Source organism: Thalassophryne amazonica, chromosome 6, assembly GCF_902500255.1.
Source record: "Thalassophryne amazonica chromosome 6, fThaAma1.1, whole genome shotgun sequence".
NCBI classification, from domain to species: Eukaryota; Metazoa; Chordata; class Actinopteri; order Batrachoidiformes; family Batrachoididae; genus Thalassophryne; species Thalassophryne amazonica.
The window spans coordinates 19,125,691-19,142,324 of record NC_047108.1 but is presented as its reverse complement, the minus strand read 5'-3'; the positions used below and the strand labels follow the sequence as shown (position 1 = coordinate 19,142,324).

Genomic DNA, 16,634 nt, shown 5'->3' with positions numbered 1-16,634 from the left:
ACCTCTAAAGCAATTCTCACATCAGCTGGAGTTAAAGGTCAAAGTTCATCTGCTGGAAGAAAAGGAGCCACAGTTTGGGAAACTGATGTCTTCTGGTTTGGACTCAAAAGCATTTCATTGTCATTCTGTTGCTGTCCATCAAACCTGTTGTCATGACGACTCAACTCAAACTCTGGAGTGTTGCATAGTAACAAAAGGAAACTTTTGATAAACAGTTTGTTGTTGTTGGTTTATTTTTGTTGTTGTTTGTTTTGTTTTTTTTCTATTTTAGCCCAAAAACTCGAACTCTGGATGAGTCGCCAGCGGCTACGTCCCCATATATTTAACATGTTTGTTCTGTCGTTTGTTTTTGTGTCACTTTTGTTTATGAACATTTTAGAATCAGAGACTTTGATTTTCTCAATGTTTAGAAAGTTTGGATTAAAAAGTGTCCCTCTGACGAATGCGTCCATCGTTAAGACTAACGAGACAAATGATTCGCTCAAGTCATCTCTCTAGACTGGGACATGTCCAGTCACATGACTGTTCTGTAAAGCTGGCGTGATGCCGCATGTATCCGTGGCGTGCACGCTCAGCGGTCACAATAACGTGCACTAACGTGTAATGTAATCCAGTTTTAAAGTGCAGGAAACAGTGACTAACGTGGACACAGACGAGATCTCAGAACCTCTGGCTGCCGCCGCATTTTGTTTTGTGATTTTTATAAAATTCGCAGGTTTTAAAAATGAGTCCGTTAATGAGCCGTTTATGATTTTATGTTTACGCTCTTTACGCTGGCATCGCGTTGAATTTTGAGTTGGAGAAGCGTCCGCATTTACATCAAACTCATTCGTTCATTCATTCCGTGTCTTCAGCCACTTCCTGTTTCCAAAAACGTCCCACATAAATCTGTGTTAAACTGGCCCCTACCCTCCAGCTACCACATGTACGTCTTTGTGGTGTCGATTTGGCTCCCTGGTGCCTCATGCCCTCGAGCACCACCCACCCTATCATCCTCATCCTTGTCCTCCTTGTCCTTCTCAGCCTCGCTCTCCCACAGTGTAATCAGAGGAGGATAGAGTTTGTTCAGCGGGATGGACGTGGCATGCTGCATGTACGTCTTCAGTGAATGGCCACAGGACTTATGCTGCTTCACCCGCCGGCCCATGTAGATCACCAGCAGCGCCATGATGGACAAAGCAAACATGGAGCCCATGATGGCCGCCAATACCACGCTGCTGTGCCGTGATGCCACCAGCTCCACCGAGAAACTTGCCTCCTTGGTGGTGACGTTCAGGCAGGCGGTATGGGCAGGGGAGGAGGAGGAGGAGGGAGAAGGGAGACTGGGTGAGGAGGCGGGAGGAGGTGGAGACGAGGAGACAGTGAGACAGACGTGGTACTCCGTGGCTGGAAGGAGGTGAGTGAGATTATACTCCTGTACGTCAACTGGAACCTGAGAAACAGACAGAGAAAGACAGAGAGAGAGAGAGAGAGAGAGAGAGAGAGCTTTGTTATGTAGGTAGGTAGACAGAGAGGCAGGTAGGTAGGGAAGACGTTTGGTAGCGAGATAGATATGTAGGTAGGGAAGAGGTTTGGTAGGTAGGTACAGAGAGGAAAATAAGTATTGAACACCCTGTGATTTTGCAAGTTCTCCCATTTAGAAATCATGGAGGGGTCTGAAATTTTCATCTTAGGTGCATGTCCACTGTGAGAGACATAATCTAAAAAAAAATCCGGAAATCATAATGTATTATTTTTAATAATTTATTCGTATGTTACTGCTGCAAATAAGTATTTCAACACCTGTGAAAATCAATGTTAATATTTGGTACAGTAGCCTTTGTTTGCAATTACAGAGGTCAAACGTTTCCTGTAGTTTTTCACCAGGTTTGCACACACTGCAGCAGGGATTTTTGTTGTGTGGGCCGCTGAAGAGGAGGTACTGCTGGCACACCACCACCAGATGGCGACCTGCTTGAAGTGCGGGCTTCAAGCACGAGAGGGCGTCGGAGCAACCGGGAGTGACAGCTGTCACTCATCATCAGCACCAGCTGTCACTCATCCACGACTCATCACCATCACCATAAAGGCCGGACTGCAACTCCACCTCCCCGCCGAGAAATCAGCTACCATAGAGGTAATTTCTTTGCTGAATTTAAAACTGAGTCATAGTCTGATCTCTTTTGCAGCCGTTTTCCTGTGGTGTTTCCTTGTCTGCTGGATTGGCGTTTGGTGTTAATAGCGACGGCTTCGCCTCACACCCCAACCAGATAAGTGGTTAAACAGGAGCTGCACGAGTGTGTTATAGGCGGTTCCGGTGTTCTTCAGATCCGTTGGCGGTGGAAGCCGTGTGGGATCCGGCTCGTTTCTGGACGGACGTCTCCTATCTTCGAGCCTGCCCACACGTCACTCAACGTATAATTGACTGTATTTCCAAACCTGTTATTGTCTGTACTCCGTTGTGCACGTCATAACATTAAATTGTTACTGTTTTGGCTTAACCATTGCCCGTTCAGTTACGCCCCCTGTTGTGGGTCCGTGTTCCTACACTTTCACAACAATTTTGGCCCATTCCTCCACACAGATCTTCTCTAGATCAGCCAGGTTACTGGGCTGTCGCTGAGAAACACGGAGTTTGAGCTCCCTCCAAACATTTTCTATTGGGTTTAGGTCTGGAGACTGGCTAGGCCACTCCAGAACCTTGATATGCTTCTTACGGAGCCACTCCTTGGTTATCCTGACTGTGTGCTTCGGGTCATTGTCATGATGGAAGACCCATCCATGACCCATCTTCAATGCTCTAACTGAGGGAAGGAGGTTGTTCCCCAAAATATCGCAATACATGGCCACGGTCATCCTCTCAGTTGCCTCACAGTTGTCCTGTCCCATGTGCAGAAAAACATCCCCAAAGCATGATGCTTCCACCCCCATGCCTCACAGTAGGGATGGTGTTTTTGGGATGGTACTCAGCATTCTTCTTCCTCCAAACATGGCGAGTGGAATTAAGACCAAAAAGATATATTTTGAGCTCATCTGACCACATAACTTTCTCCCATGACTTCTCTGGATCATCCAAATGGTCATGGGCAAACTTAAGATGGGCCTGGACGTGTGCTGATTTAAGCAGGGGAACCTTCCATGCCATGCATGATTTTAACCCATGATGTCTTAGTGTATTACCCACAGTAACCTTGGAAACAGTGGTGCCAGCTCTCTTCAGGTCACTGACCAGCTCCTCCCAAGCAGTTCTGGGCTGATTCCTCACCTTTCTTAGGCTCATTGATACGCCACAAGGTGGGATCTTGCATGGAGCCCCAGTCCGAGGGAGATTGACAGTCATGTTTAGCTTCTTCCATTTTCTAATAATTGCTCCAACAGTTGATCTTTTTCACCAAGCTGCTTTGCAATTGCCCCATAGCCCTTTCCAGCCTTGTGGAGGTCTACAATTTTGTCTCTGGTGTCTTTGGACAGCTCTTTGGTCTTAGCCATGTTAGTAGTTGGAGTCTTACTGATTGTGTGGGGTGGACAGGTGTCTTTATGCAGCTAACGACCTCAAATAGGTGCTTCTAATTTGGAATAATAAGTGGAGTGGAGGTGGACTTTTTAGAGGGGGACTAACAGGTCGAGGGCCAGAATTTCTGCTGATTGGCAGGTGTTGAAATACTTATTTGCAGCAGTAACAGGCAAATAAATTATTAAGAAATCATACATCGTGATTTCCGGATTTTTTTTTTTTTTTTGGATTATGTCTCTCACAGTGGACATGCACCTAAGATGAAAATTTCAGACCCCTCCATGATTTCTAAGTGGGAGAACTTGCAAAATCGCAGGGTGTTCAAATACTTATTTTCCTTACTGTAGGTAGGTAGGTAGGTAGGGAAGAGGTTTGGTAGGTGGGTGGGTAGGTAGGTAGGTAGGTAGGTAAGGAAGACATTTGGTAGGTAGGTAGGTAGGTAGGGAAGACGTGTGGTAGGTAGGTAGGTAGGTGGACAGGTAGGTAGGGAAGAAGTTTAATACAGCTTTTGTCAGAGCTGAAATTCAATGAAATTGTTGTTGCTGGGGATTTTAATCTGAACTGGTTGCAACCATTATACCATGAGTTTAAAGCCCACTGTGATGCACTGAATCTTTCTCAAATTGTTGGCAGTCCAACAAGACCAAACTCCAAAAATCCAGAAAAATCTACCTTAATTGACTTAGTTTTGACTAACTGTGTCATTGCAATTGCAAGAGATATAAAAATACCTAAAACAAAGCCTCGCATTATCATAAAGCGTGATATGAAACATTTTTCAGAGCAGAGTTTCTACCACAATTTGTACAGTTTTGATTGGGATAGGATTTATTTGATTGCTGATGCTGAAAATGCCTGGAAGTATTTTTATGATGGTTTTAACAGTATTGTTAATAAGCTCGCACCTTTTAAAAAGTTTAGAGTGAAAGGACGAAACAATCCTTGGTTCACACCTAATTTATCCAGTCTGTTACATGATCGTAATCTGGCTTGGGCTGAAGCCAGGAAAACAAACACTGAGAAGGACTGGCTCAAGTTCAGACAATTACGGAATTCATGTACACTGTAAATGCTAACATACAAATGAATTAAGTATGATAAGTGAACCAAACTCAGTTTTCATCAACCTGTTATGAACACTCATTTTAATAAGTAAGTAATACTTTGAGACTGGAAGACCTGCTTTACTTGATGTTTCCCATTTAAGACAAATTAGAAAAAATAATTTTTCATATCCAGTGTCCTTTGAGGCATTCTTTCAGACATGTGCAGATCTGCCTCACTTACTTTGCGCATTCCCGCCCACACATGTCCACGGTGAGCCCATGTTTGGACCACCAGTGCTCTCTCCAACCTGTTTTTCACTCATTGATGATAAACTGTCTGTAATTAGTTTGGTTTATAAATCAAAACCATAAGTCAAAACTGCTTTGCTTTTAATGTCCTATGTGACACGCCAGTACTGTTCCATGTTGAAAGTAAGGGACTTGTCCTTACAGCAGTGGGCAGAGCGCTCAAAGACAGAAGCAGTGACTCATTGTTTGTGTTGGATTTGTGATTGCCTTTGTTTTTCCTCAGATGTGTCAGCGGTGCTTAAACGCAAAAATGGCTTGTGTAGCTGACAGTGTACCGGAGTCAATACTAAAAGTTAGTGGTTAGCTGTAGCTTCAAGAAAATTAAATTGACCTGAATATGAAGGATGAACAAAACTAAAGAGAATTACACTGTCATTTGTGTACTGGATGCTCACAGTAAATAAGTTACTGTAATCTAATTTATTTGACTAGTGTAAACTCAAAATAAACAAGTTACTATAATCTAGGTTTTTAAGTTTATTTGAGTACTGCAAACTCAAAATGAATAAGTTCCTAGAATATAATTTATTTAAGTTAATTTGAGTACAGAGAACTAACAAAAAAATAGCTAATCAAATCTAATGTATCTAAGTTAACATAAATTACTTTTTTTAAGGCAACGACTTTGCATATTTTTTTTAAGTAAAGTCAACTTATTATATTTTACAGTGTACAGTTGCCATTAGAAATGCTAAAGCAGATCACTTCCTCACTCAAACGGCACAAAACCTTCAAAACCCAATGAAGTTTTGGAAGACAAATCTATTAATCAAACTAATAAATGCGCTGAGCTCCCATTTTGTATTGTAACAGACACACAAAATTTCCGATAAAGCAGAGATGTTGGACTGTTTTAACAAACACTTTGTAGCGTCGGGTTCCTTGTTCGATTCACTTTATAGTACTCACAGTACTTTTAATGAAGTTTAGAGCTAGTGGCCGGCGATCACCTTAGTATTTCTCTGTTTTTCTTGTTGTTTAATGCTGGCAAATTATACAGTATTTTTTTGTCTTTCTGATGCCTGATTCTGTTTTTTCTCTGTTTAAGGTGCAGCTCCATCCAGAGATGGGAGTTGTATTCATGTTGGCGATCCTCCTGTCCTGTGCGCTAACAGCATTTCTTGTATATTCGTCCGTGAATTGTTCTGTAATTTATGTTTGTAGCATGGTCCAAGCAGAGGGTCACCCCTTTGAGTCTGGTCTGCTTGAGGTTTCTTCTTCAGAGGGAGTTTTTTCCTTACCACTGTTGCTCTGTGGGTTGGTAAAGTTAGACCTTACCTGTGTGAAGCGCTTTGAGGCAACTCTGTTGTGATTTGGTGCTATATAAATGAAAATAAATTGAAAAAAATTGAAAATTGAAAATAGGTAGGTAGGTAGGCAGGGAAGAAATCTGGTAGGTAGGTAGGTAAGTAGGGAAGATGTATGGTAGGTAGGTAGGTAAGTAGAAAGGTAGGTAGGGAAGAAGTTTGGTAGGTGGGTAGGTAGGTAGGTAGGTAGGTAGGTAGGTAGGTAGGTAGGTAGGTAGGTAGGTAGGTAGGTAGGGAGGGAAGAGGTTTGGTAGGTAGGCAGGCAGGGAAGAAGTTTGGTAGGTAGGTAGGTAGGTAGGTAGGTAGGTAGGTAGGTAGGTAGGTAGGTAGGTAGGTAGGCAGGGAAGATGTTTGGTAGGTAGGTAGGGAAAAAGTCTGGTAGGCAGGCAGGGAAGGCGTTTGGTAGGTTGGTGAGTAGGTAGGTAGGTATTTTTTGACTCAGGAATTCTCACGCTTGTCTTTACTGAGGGATTGGAAGCAGTGGAATTGTATAAAGACATTTTATGTGCAGTACATGGTTCTGGATGTGCAGTATGTGGTTCTGGGTGTGCAATACATGGTTCTGAATGTGCAGTACATGGTTCTGGATGTGCAGTACGTGGTTCTGGGTGAAGCAGTGGTCAATGTGGCACCTTTCCTGATCTCATAATTACGAGATAAGGTGTCTTTTTTTTTTAATCTGGTGAATGCTCTTCTGTAAGTAGTCAACACTCTACACGTGTCATTTCTGTCTTATGTTTCTGTTTTAGTCAGATCATTTCATGAACCAATCAAATAATTCACAATTATTCTTATTATTTAATTCAAAGCCCACCTCATTTACATTCTGGGTTTTCCTCCCAACACAGTACTGAAACAGTCCTTCTCAAAGTCTCCAATGACCTGCTCCTTTCCTCAGACTCTGGTAAACTCAGCATTCTTGTCCTCCTCAACCTCACCACAGCTTTCGACACTGTTAATCACACCATTCTTCTTTCCCACCTCGAAACTACCCTTAACATTACCCACACTGCACTTACCTGGTTATGGTCTTATCTCACTAACAGACAATTCATCAGCATCAATAACTGCACCTCCTCCCAAGGGGTCCCCCAGGGCTCGGTGCTGGGTTCCCTCCTTTTAATCCTTTACATGCTTCCCCTCGATAAAATCATACATCAGCATGGTCTTCATTTTCACTGTTATGATGACGATGTCCAGCTCTACATTTCCACCAAATCTACACACTGCTCAGCGTGGCGCTCTCGTTGGAGTGACATCGCTGCTATTTTGGCATTGTGGGACAGCTCGCTGGACTATGTTTCTGTGAAGGCTCTTAGTTGTCCAGGTGGTTTCCATAGTAGAGAAGCTTGAATCTTCGACTGGACTGGGTTGCTTGACGCGAAAACGTTTTGCTTCAAATCGCAGAAGCTTCCTCAGCTAAAATTCTTGCTCTGGTAGTCTGACTTCTGTCTTGACCCTTGTAGAGAAGACCTTCTCTACAAGGGTCAGGTGAGACCAGGTAAGACCAGGTGAGATCATCACTAATGTGAGGTGTGCTGAGGAATTTGAAGGTCTTCATACTCTCCACCTCTGTCTCATCAATGTACAGTTGGTGTGTGCAGCTCCCCGCTCCTCCTTGGATCATTGACCATCTCTTTGGTCTTGTCTGTAAAGATTATTGTTGCGATACCAGGCTACCAGATCTGTCACCTCTCTTCTGTATGCTGTCTCGTCACCACCAGTGATCAGACTGATGACTGTAGTGTCACCCGCAAATTTAATGATGCTGATGTTGTTCTGGGAAGCTCCACAGTCATACGTGAAGAGTGTGTAGAGCAGGGGGCTCAGCACACAGCCCTGGGGTGTCCCTCTGCTCACATTTCTTATGCTGGATGTGCAGTTATGAACTTTAACTGACTGGGGTCTGCCTGTTACAAAATTCAGCACCCAGTTACAGAGGAAGGATGTCAGTCCGAGTGGGAAGAGCTTATCTGTGAGTTTGCGGGGGATAACTGTGGTGAATGCTGAGCTGCAGTCGATGAACAGCATTCTGACATATGTGTCCCTGCTCCTGCCCTCCAAGTGCGTGAGGGCTGTGTGGATAGCGGTGTTAACTACGTCATCAGTGAACTGGTTCTGACAATATGGAAACTGTAGGGAGTCTACAGTTTCTGGGATGGTCTTTTTAATGGGGGTCCTGACTATCCTTTCAAAGCACTTCATTATGATTGGACTGAGCACTACGGGACAACAGCCATTTAAACAGTGTGTCTCTTGGGGAGGGACGGACACTATGGTAGTGGACTTAAAACAGGTGGGTACAGAGGTTTGTGCAAGGGACAGACTGAATATGTCAGCAAACACATCAGCTAGCTCTGATGAGCAAACCCTGAGTGTGAGGCCAGGGGTGTTATCTGGACCAGCTGCTTTCCATGGATTTGTTTTGCTCAGAACCCTGCGCACGTCTGCTGATCAGTATCTTGAGCCTCAAAGCGAGTGTGGAACTCGTTCAGCTCATCTGGCAGTGTGGCTTGGCTAGATGTTGGAGTTCTTCCCACATGCGTTGAGGGTCAGGGGTGGAGTACAGACCCTCCACATTCAGTCTGTATTGACTCTTGGCCTCTCTGAAGGCTCTGCTCAGGTCATATCTGGCCTTTCTATAGAGACGAATGCATCCAAGCGTGCACATAGCTTAGCTCTTAAGCCCCGGTCACAACCCACCGTGCGTTTTTTTTTCGCCGTACGTTTTCTGCGGATGCCACGGCCACTACGTTTTTGTGAAAACGTATGGAGGCAGTAGCAAGAGGAGGGAGGGAGTACGTTCAACGCATGTCTCTAGGAGTGTAACGATAAAGAGAGTTGACAATAAAGCAGTGTGTGTGTGGGGTCGCTTTTCTTTTTTATGAGCGGGACCGGAGCGGCAGGTGTTTTTCGGCGTCGGCGATGCATGAGCATGTCCAGCCTGCAGCGGTCAGTTGTACGAGTGTTTACTTGCCTCGAAAAGTTACAGCTAGTTAACAGACTGAAGCTGTGGAGTGTGTGTTGCTGATGTTTGGAAATAAAGTCCAAGTTCAAGTGAGAAGCTGCGTTGTGCATGCAAGTCTGTCAGCCTCCATAGTATGTGGTGAGTGCCGTAATCCGTACTGCCTACGTACGGATTTGGTTAATTCAATAGTAATTGAATGAAAATGTGCTGCTTTGAGGCAGTACTCACAACGTGCGTCATCTGTACTGTTGGTGAATCCGCAGCCTGACCGCAGCGAAAGTTCTGCATGCACTAAAACCTCTATGGCGTGTCTGTGTGTGTCTGCGTCCTCCTAAATTCGTACTGAAGCAGTACTTACGACGTACGGATCTCCAAATTTAGCCCACGTTTTTGCAAGTAGACTGCACGCACGTGCAAGTATGGCGGGTTGTGACCACGGCTTTACACCACAGTTTACCCAGTGTTTTTGGTTGTGTTTGGGGTTTTTTCTCTATGCATGTGCCGTTGTAGCTGATAACCACAGAGGCATATTTGTCCATGTCTACAGAACCGTCGCTCTGAAAACTGCAGTTCTAAACACATCCCAGTTTGTACAGTCAAAGCAATACTGAAGCACAACTGTAATTTCTTCATTCCACATCTTTACTTACTGGAGGAGTGTGTGTGTGTGGGGGGGGGGACCTGCCTCTATAAAGGTGCATGTGAGTGTTTCAAAAATTACATAGTTTAAACACACAGTGTCAATTTTAGACCCAATTTTAAGACACAAGCAAGAAGTCGTGATTTAAAGGCCGTGTGAAAACCACTGCTCTGTGTGTGTGTGGGGGGGGGGATGTTGCTTTACGCTACTGAGAAGACCATCAAACCTTCTGACAGAATGAAGCTGTAGAATCATTTCCACCCAAGCAGGAAGAGACTGTGGGCGTGTCTGTCATTGATGGGTGTATCTGTTATTGGTGGGGGTGCCATTTATTGGTGGGTATGTCTGTCACCAGTGGATGTGTCTGTCATTGGTGGGCGTGTCTGTCATTGATGGGCATGTCTGTTATTGGTGGGCGTGCCATTTATTGGTGGGCATGTCTGTCACCGGTGGGTGTGTCTGCCATTGGTGGGTGTGTCTGTCATTGATGGGCATGTCTGTTATTGGTGGGGGTGTCTATTTCTTGTGGACGTCTCTAATCCTTGTGGGTTTGTCTGCTTCTTGTGGGCGTCTCCATGGGTGGTGCCGGGGGGCTTGGGTGCACTACAGCTCCCCCTCCCAGATTAGTCATAGCACCTCCAAGAAAATAATTCCTCATTTATTATTTTAATTTAATTTCATCCCATGTTTTTAAGGCCTCGTCTACACTGACACTGAACTTCTGCTATACAATCTTTTTTTCTAATTTTCAAAAAGTGTTCCATTCAACAAATATCTCCATTCTCACAGATCCAGTGAAACCGTGTGAAAATACTGTCATACGTATGCCAGGCCTGTATGTAGCGCTGTAACGCTTCTACAAAAATAGATAAAGTCTTTTAATCTGACCTGTTGCCTGGATTCATCATCACAGATGAAAACTGTTCTGCACATGACAGCCTTGTTTTGGAAGATGACGTCTGGAAAAGCGTTAATTCGTTATGATGGAAGTTACTTGTTAAGGGGTTTTTTAAGTTTTTTTAAAAGAAGTCCCTCAGTGTTTGTTTGCTCTGGGTGAGTTTCTCAGACTGAGCTGGAGGGTGCTGGTGTTGACGCCCACGAAGGTAGGGCAGACCGATTTTTAGGGGGGACCGTTTGGTTGTCGACACCGGCACTTTGTCCCACCAACAACAAGAAGAAAAAAAATATGCTAAATTAGACTGGTAACAACATGTTCCAGAGGCAGGGTGATGGCATCATCTTTTCAGTTTTCCACAGTAAGACACTTTAGACATTTTCAGGTTTATGTGATGAGATAAATATTTCACTGATAAAAGAAAATAAACATTCATCAGCAGAACTGATTGTTTTACACAAAATAAGTGTAACGTGACGTTCAATGACATCAAGTTCAACAATGTCATGATGACATCGTACTGCAGTGAGTGTAGTTTCAAGGTGCTGAAATGGTTCAGTTTTTGCTGCCCAAATATCCACGAGTGGAATTGGAAAGAAGTGAAGTCTGTGTGGCCTAAAGAACTACCTGAGGAACAGCAGAAGGCACAGACAAACCAGTGACCTGGTGTAACTCCTGGTAATTACCCCTCAGAGAACACGGCCTCTGGACAGCAACCAAATCATTGATGCTTTTGCTCTTAACCACAACAACAGGTGCATTGTGCTGTTATGAAGACATCAGTGGGAGGGAAAAGATTTTTTTCTCTCTGCCTGCCGTTAGCATTTTTCTCATGAGGCTATAGGCTACATGTAGGTCTGTGAATATTTGTATTGAACAGTAGCCTGGATTTGTCTGTGTGATTTTGTTCATACTGTATGTCGTTAGTGACTGTCGCAGATCATTATGTGGTTATGTGTACGCATGCCCGTGAATGTGACAGAGGTGTAGTAGAAAGCCGTTGTCACACATGAGCCCTTTGCGCCCTCATAAAAATGCCAGGCATCCCCACAACACCTGCAGAAAAAAATATCTGGAGCCACCACAGGGCACCTCTAATTCTTGTGGGCGTGTCTGTTATTTGTGGGCGTGTCTACCTTGGCCGTGTAGCTGATCTGAGGGTTGTCGATGTGCACGGTGGCGCTGGTCCACTGTGATGGCAGAACAGGCGTGTCCGGCTGGTTCTGACCCACAGGTGGCACTCCTCTGCCATGGTAAAGTTTCCACTCCAGCACAACGGAGTGCGCACGCACCACCTACACACAAACACCAGAACTCCTCACTGTCTGACGGACTCTGCAGCGACAGGCGGTTTCTGTTCCAGTCAGAACCAATTCGTCGCACAGGTCTCTCATGAAAACAGAACCGTGTTTTTGATGTACCTTTGCCAGCACCACCAGCGAGGCGTTCCACAGCTCTGCCCAGCTCCTCCCACTTGGCCACGCCTCCTGAGAGTCCACAGACACTGAGACGCTCTTTGTGTCGGCTCCCTCCACGTTCCATGCCACGCAGGTGTACACACCTGCAGGAGGCTGCGATTAGTGACCTCACAGTCTGATGACATCACAGACATTACAGCAGGAAGTGACCAGCTTCTAGCCCCGCCCACTTAACTGAACAGCATTGATCACATTACTAAAGGTTCACAGGATCAAAACCAAAGAACTTCTGAAGTGCCTTTGAGCATCGCAGCGCCTGCTAAATGAGACTAACCTGCATCTGAGAGCGCCATGTGTTCGATCACCAGAGTGCCAGGTGCTAAGACATGATGCCTCCGGGTCCAGCTCAAGCCACGCCCCTGCTCTGAAATGATTGGTGCAGCCATGGCTTCGGCGCTCACCTGACCAGGAAGCAAAAGAAGAGTTGATGGTCTGGGTTGATGGAGAGGGTGATGGTCTAGTGGTTAAGGTGTTAGTGTTGGGCTTGAGTCAAGAAGATCATGGGTTCAAATCCCCACCTGACTGGAAAATCACTAAGGGCCCTTGGACAAGGCCTTTAATCCCCTATTGCTCCCGGTGTGTAGTGAGCACCTTGTATGGCAGCACCCTGACATCGGGGTGAATGTGAGGCATAACTGTAAAGTGCTTTGAGTGCCTGATGCAGATGGCAAAAGCGCTATATAAATGCAGTCCATTTACCATTCCCTTGAGGAAATTATTATGCAGTAATGAAAGTAAAGAGCGGGTAAAAGGTAAAATCATGCAAAGGATGATTTATATCAACACATACGTTAATATTTTCAAAAAATGATTCAAACAATGAACAAACCGCATTTGTATGATACATCTGAAGTTTTGTTTCCATCAAATATTACATTTTTGATCATTAGTTCATTTTTCAAAATTCTTACTTTGCCATCAGACTTAAAACCTTGGAGACTTTTTCAGAAAATTACCAGTGGAGGAGTTGAATTTCATCGTTTCACTCACCTGTTACAGAAAAATTAATTTTTTGTTCTCAAAATATAATATTAGTTTTTAGAAAATTTGATGGAAGTGAGCCCACAACCTCCTGTTTTAGGATTTAACCTGGGTGGCAAAACAACTCTGAAATAATTATTGTGTGTGTGTGTGTGTGTGTGTGTGTGTGTGTGTGTGTGTGTGTGTGTGTGTGTGTGTGTGTGTGTGTGTGTGTGTGTGTGTGTAGCAATACAAATGTCACAGAGTAAAATGTGACGTTTCCTACACAGGAATATGTTCCTGTAGTTTACTTTAAATCAGGATTTTCAAAAAGTTCCTTGAATAAAAACCGTTGAGAAGAAAAATCTGATAAATTCCTTTATGCTCAAATTATGTGGAGACATTTCCAGAGAAGAGAGAGCATATCTCACCCATATTGGCCTCTCTTCATTGGCTTCCTGTTAATTCTAGAATAGAATTTAAAATTCTTCTTCTTACTTATAAGGTTTTGAATAATCAGGTCCCATCTTATCTTAGGGACCTCATAGTACCATATCACCCCAATAGAGCGCTTCGCTCTCAGACTGCAGGCTTACTTGTAGTTCCTAGGGTTTGTAGGAGTAGAATGGGAGGCAGAGCCTTCAGCTTTCAGGCTCCTCTCTTGTGGAACCAGCTCCCAATTCAGATCAGGGAGACAGACACCCTCTCTACTTTTAAGATTAGGCTTAAAACTTTCCTTTTTGCTAAAGCTTATAGATAGGGCTGGATCAGGTGACCCTGAACCATCCCTTAGTTATGCTGCTATAGACTTAGACTGCTGGGGGGTTCCCATGATGCACTGAGTGTTTCTTTCTCTTTTTGCTCTGTATGCACCACTCTGCATTTAATCATTAGTGATTGATCTCTGCTCCCCTCCACAGCATGTCTTTTTCCTGGTTCTCTCCCTGAGCCCCAACCAGTCCCAGCAGAAGACTGCCCCTCCCTGAGCCTGATTCTGCTGGAGGTTTCTTCCTGTTAAAAGGGAGTTTTTCCTTCCCACTGTCGCCAAGTGCTTGCTCACAGGGGGTCGTTTTGACCGTTGGGGTTTTTATGTAATTATTGTATGGCCTTGCCTTACAATATAAAGCGCCTTGGGGCAACTGTTTGTTGTGATTTGGCGCTATATAAATAAAATTGATTGATTGAATTGATTGATTGAAGTTTATGAATTAATTTAAAGTCGACTAAGTTTAGTAAAAAAGCAACTTCATCTATAACTAATTATCAGGTTAAACTAATCAATAAGCAGTGGTGGGCACAGTTCCGATAATCCAATAACCATCGAAGATAATGTTTTCATTATCGGATTATCTTTTCAGATAAGTTTAAAAACTGTTATCGGACTAATTATCTTCTGATAAAATTTTTGTCCAATAATTTTTAGACCGTTAACGTGGAAAACAAAGCTGAACAGCTACAAACATTTATAAAATTTAAAATCAGTTGAGCACCTACCTGTTAAATGTTTCATAGCAGATGTGTAGTTCTACCCTCTGCAAACAAAGGAGAGCTGCTTCTAAAAGAAACTGCTCTATCCTCTGCAGGAGAACTGGCCACCAAAAAAAAAAAAAAAAAAAAAACTAATTTCTTTTAACCCCATACTGATACGCGGGCAATATCAGCCAAGTCATCCAGAGGCATACATTTTTAACTTATGCTTAAAATTTTAACTAAACTAATTTCAGACAAGTTATTTAAATTAACGTCACGTCTGAAGTTTTATAAAGTGAAAATATCAGATATATGTTTTAGTTTTAAAGTAATGCGCTAATTTTTAAGGTTTTAGTGTGGACATGGATAGGGTAATCTCAATACATTCACAACAGGAGAAATGCATTTCAGACACTCTGATCAGGCTCCACGGACAACGGCATTAAACTCTAGTGCCTAAAACTCTTGTGAATATACGAGGGCTGTCAATAAAGTAACGGTCCTTTTTATTTTTTTCAAAAACTATATGGATTTCATTCATATGTTTTTACGTCAGACATGCTTGAACCCTCGTGCACATGCGTGAGTTTTTCCACGCCTGTCGGTGACGTCATTCGCCTGTGAGCACTCCTTGTGGGAGGAGTCGTCCAGCCCCTCGTCGGAATTCCTTTGTCTGAGAAGTTGCTGAGAGACTGGCGCGTTGTTTGATCAAAATTTTTTCTAAACCTGTGAGACACATCGAAGTGGACACGGTTCGAAAAATTAAGCTGGTTTTCAGTGAAAATTTTAACGGCTGATGAGAGATTTTGAGGTGATTCTGTCGCTTTAAGGACTTCCCACAGTGCGAGACGTCGCTCAGCGCTCTCAGCCGCCATCGTCAGCCTGTTCAAGCTGAAAACCTCCACATTTCAGGTTCTATTGATCCAGGGCGTCGTGAGAGAACAGAGAAGTTTCAGAAGAAGTCGGTTTCAGCATTTTATCCGGATATTCCACTGTTAAAGGAGATTTTTTTAATGAAAGACGTGCGGACGGGTCCGCGCGTCGGGACGCAGCCGCCGCGACGCTCCGCCACAGGAAAAACACCTCTGTTGAAAGCCTTAAGGACAAGTTGGAACATGTCCTGCCTGTTAAACAATTTCTCATATACTCACTCCACTGAAAGCCATCAAAAGCCACCTGGATTTTACAAATGGTTATCAAACAGAGGTGTTTTTCCTGTGCCGCCGCACCGCGTCGGCTGCGTCCCGACGCGCGGATCCGTCCGCACGTCTTTCATTAAAAAAATCTCCTTTAACAGTGGAATATCCGGATACAATGCTGAAACCGACTTCTTCTGAAACTTCTCTGTTCTCTCACGACGTCCTGGATCAATAGAGCCTGAAATGTGGAGGTTTTCAGCTTGAACAGGCTGACGACGGCGGCTGAGAGCGCTGAGCGACGTCTCGCACCGTGGGAAGTCCTTAAAGCGACAGAATCACCTCAAAATCTCTCATCAGCCGTTAAAATTTTCACTGAAAACCAACTTAATTTTTCGAACCGTGTCCACTTCGATGTGTCTCACAGGTTTAGAAAAAATTTTGATCAAACAACGCGCCAGTCTCTCAGCAACTTCTCAGACAAAGGAATTCCGACGAGGGGCTGGACGACTCCTCCCACAAGGAGTGCTCACAGGCGAATGACGTCACCGACAGGCGTGGAAAAACTCACGCATGCGCATGAGGGTTCAGGCATGTCTGACGTAAAAACATATGAATGAAATCCATGTAGTTTTTGAAAAAAATAAAAAGGACCCTTACTTTATTGACAGCCCTCGTATTCTCTGGGTTTATAGACGTTGTTATTGTTTTTGTGTTTATTAAATTCCACGCATCTTAAATGTAGCAGACACGGATTATCTGGTATTTTGTTTTGGCAAGTTTTCACGGTCTCTACTGCCATCTACTGGCCAGTAGTGTTGACAGGGTTTTCTATATATCAGCAATATGATTATCAAATATTAATGTCTTTACTTTGATTTTTAATGCCTTTACTTTGATGTACTGTCTTTCATCTTGTCTTTGATTCTGTT

The 16,634-nt window shown here is 43.8% G+C and overlaps 1 protein-coding gene across 1 annotated transcript in view; it reads right to left on the bottom strand.

Annotated features, from left to right (window-relative positions):
* Positions 1–842: 842 nt before the first annotated feature.
* Positions 843–16,634, bottom strand: part of si:ch211-180f4.1 (leucine-rich repeat neuronal protein 1) — a 34,157-nt gene continuing 18,365 nt past the window's right edge. The window contains exons 9-12 of the mRNA XM_034171863.1: positions 12,411–12,537; positions 12,080–12,219; positions 11,795–11,953; positions 843–1,432 (exon numbers count right to left, since the gene is read on the bottom strand). Coding sequence (XP_034027754.1) covers positions 917–1,432; positions 11,795–11,953; positions 12,080–12,219; positions 12,411–12,537 — 942 coding nt within the window. The 3' untranslated portion in view covers positions 843–916. The remainder of the gene's footprint in view (positions 1,433–11,794; positions 11,954–12,079; positions 12,220–12,410; positions 12,538–16,634) is intronic.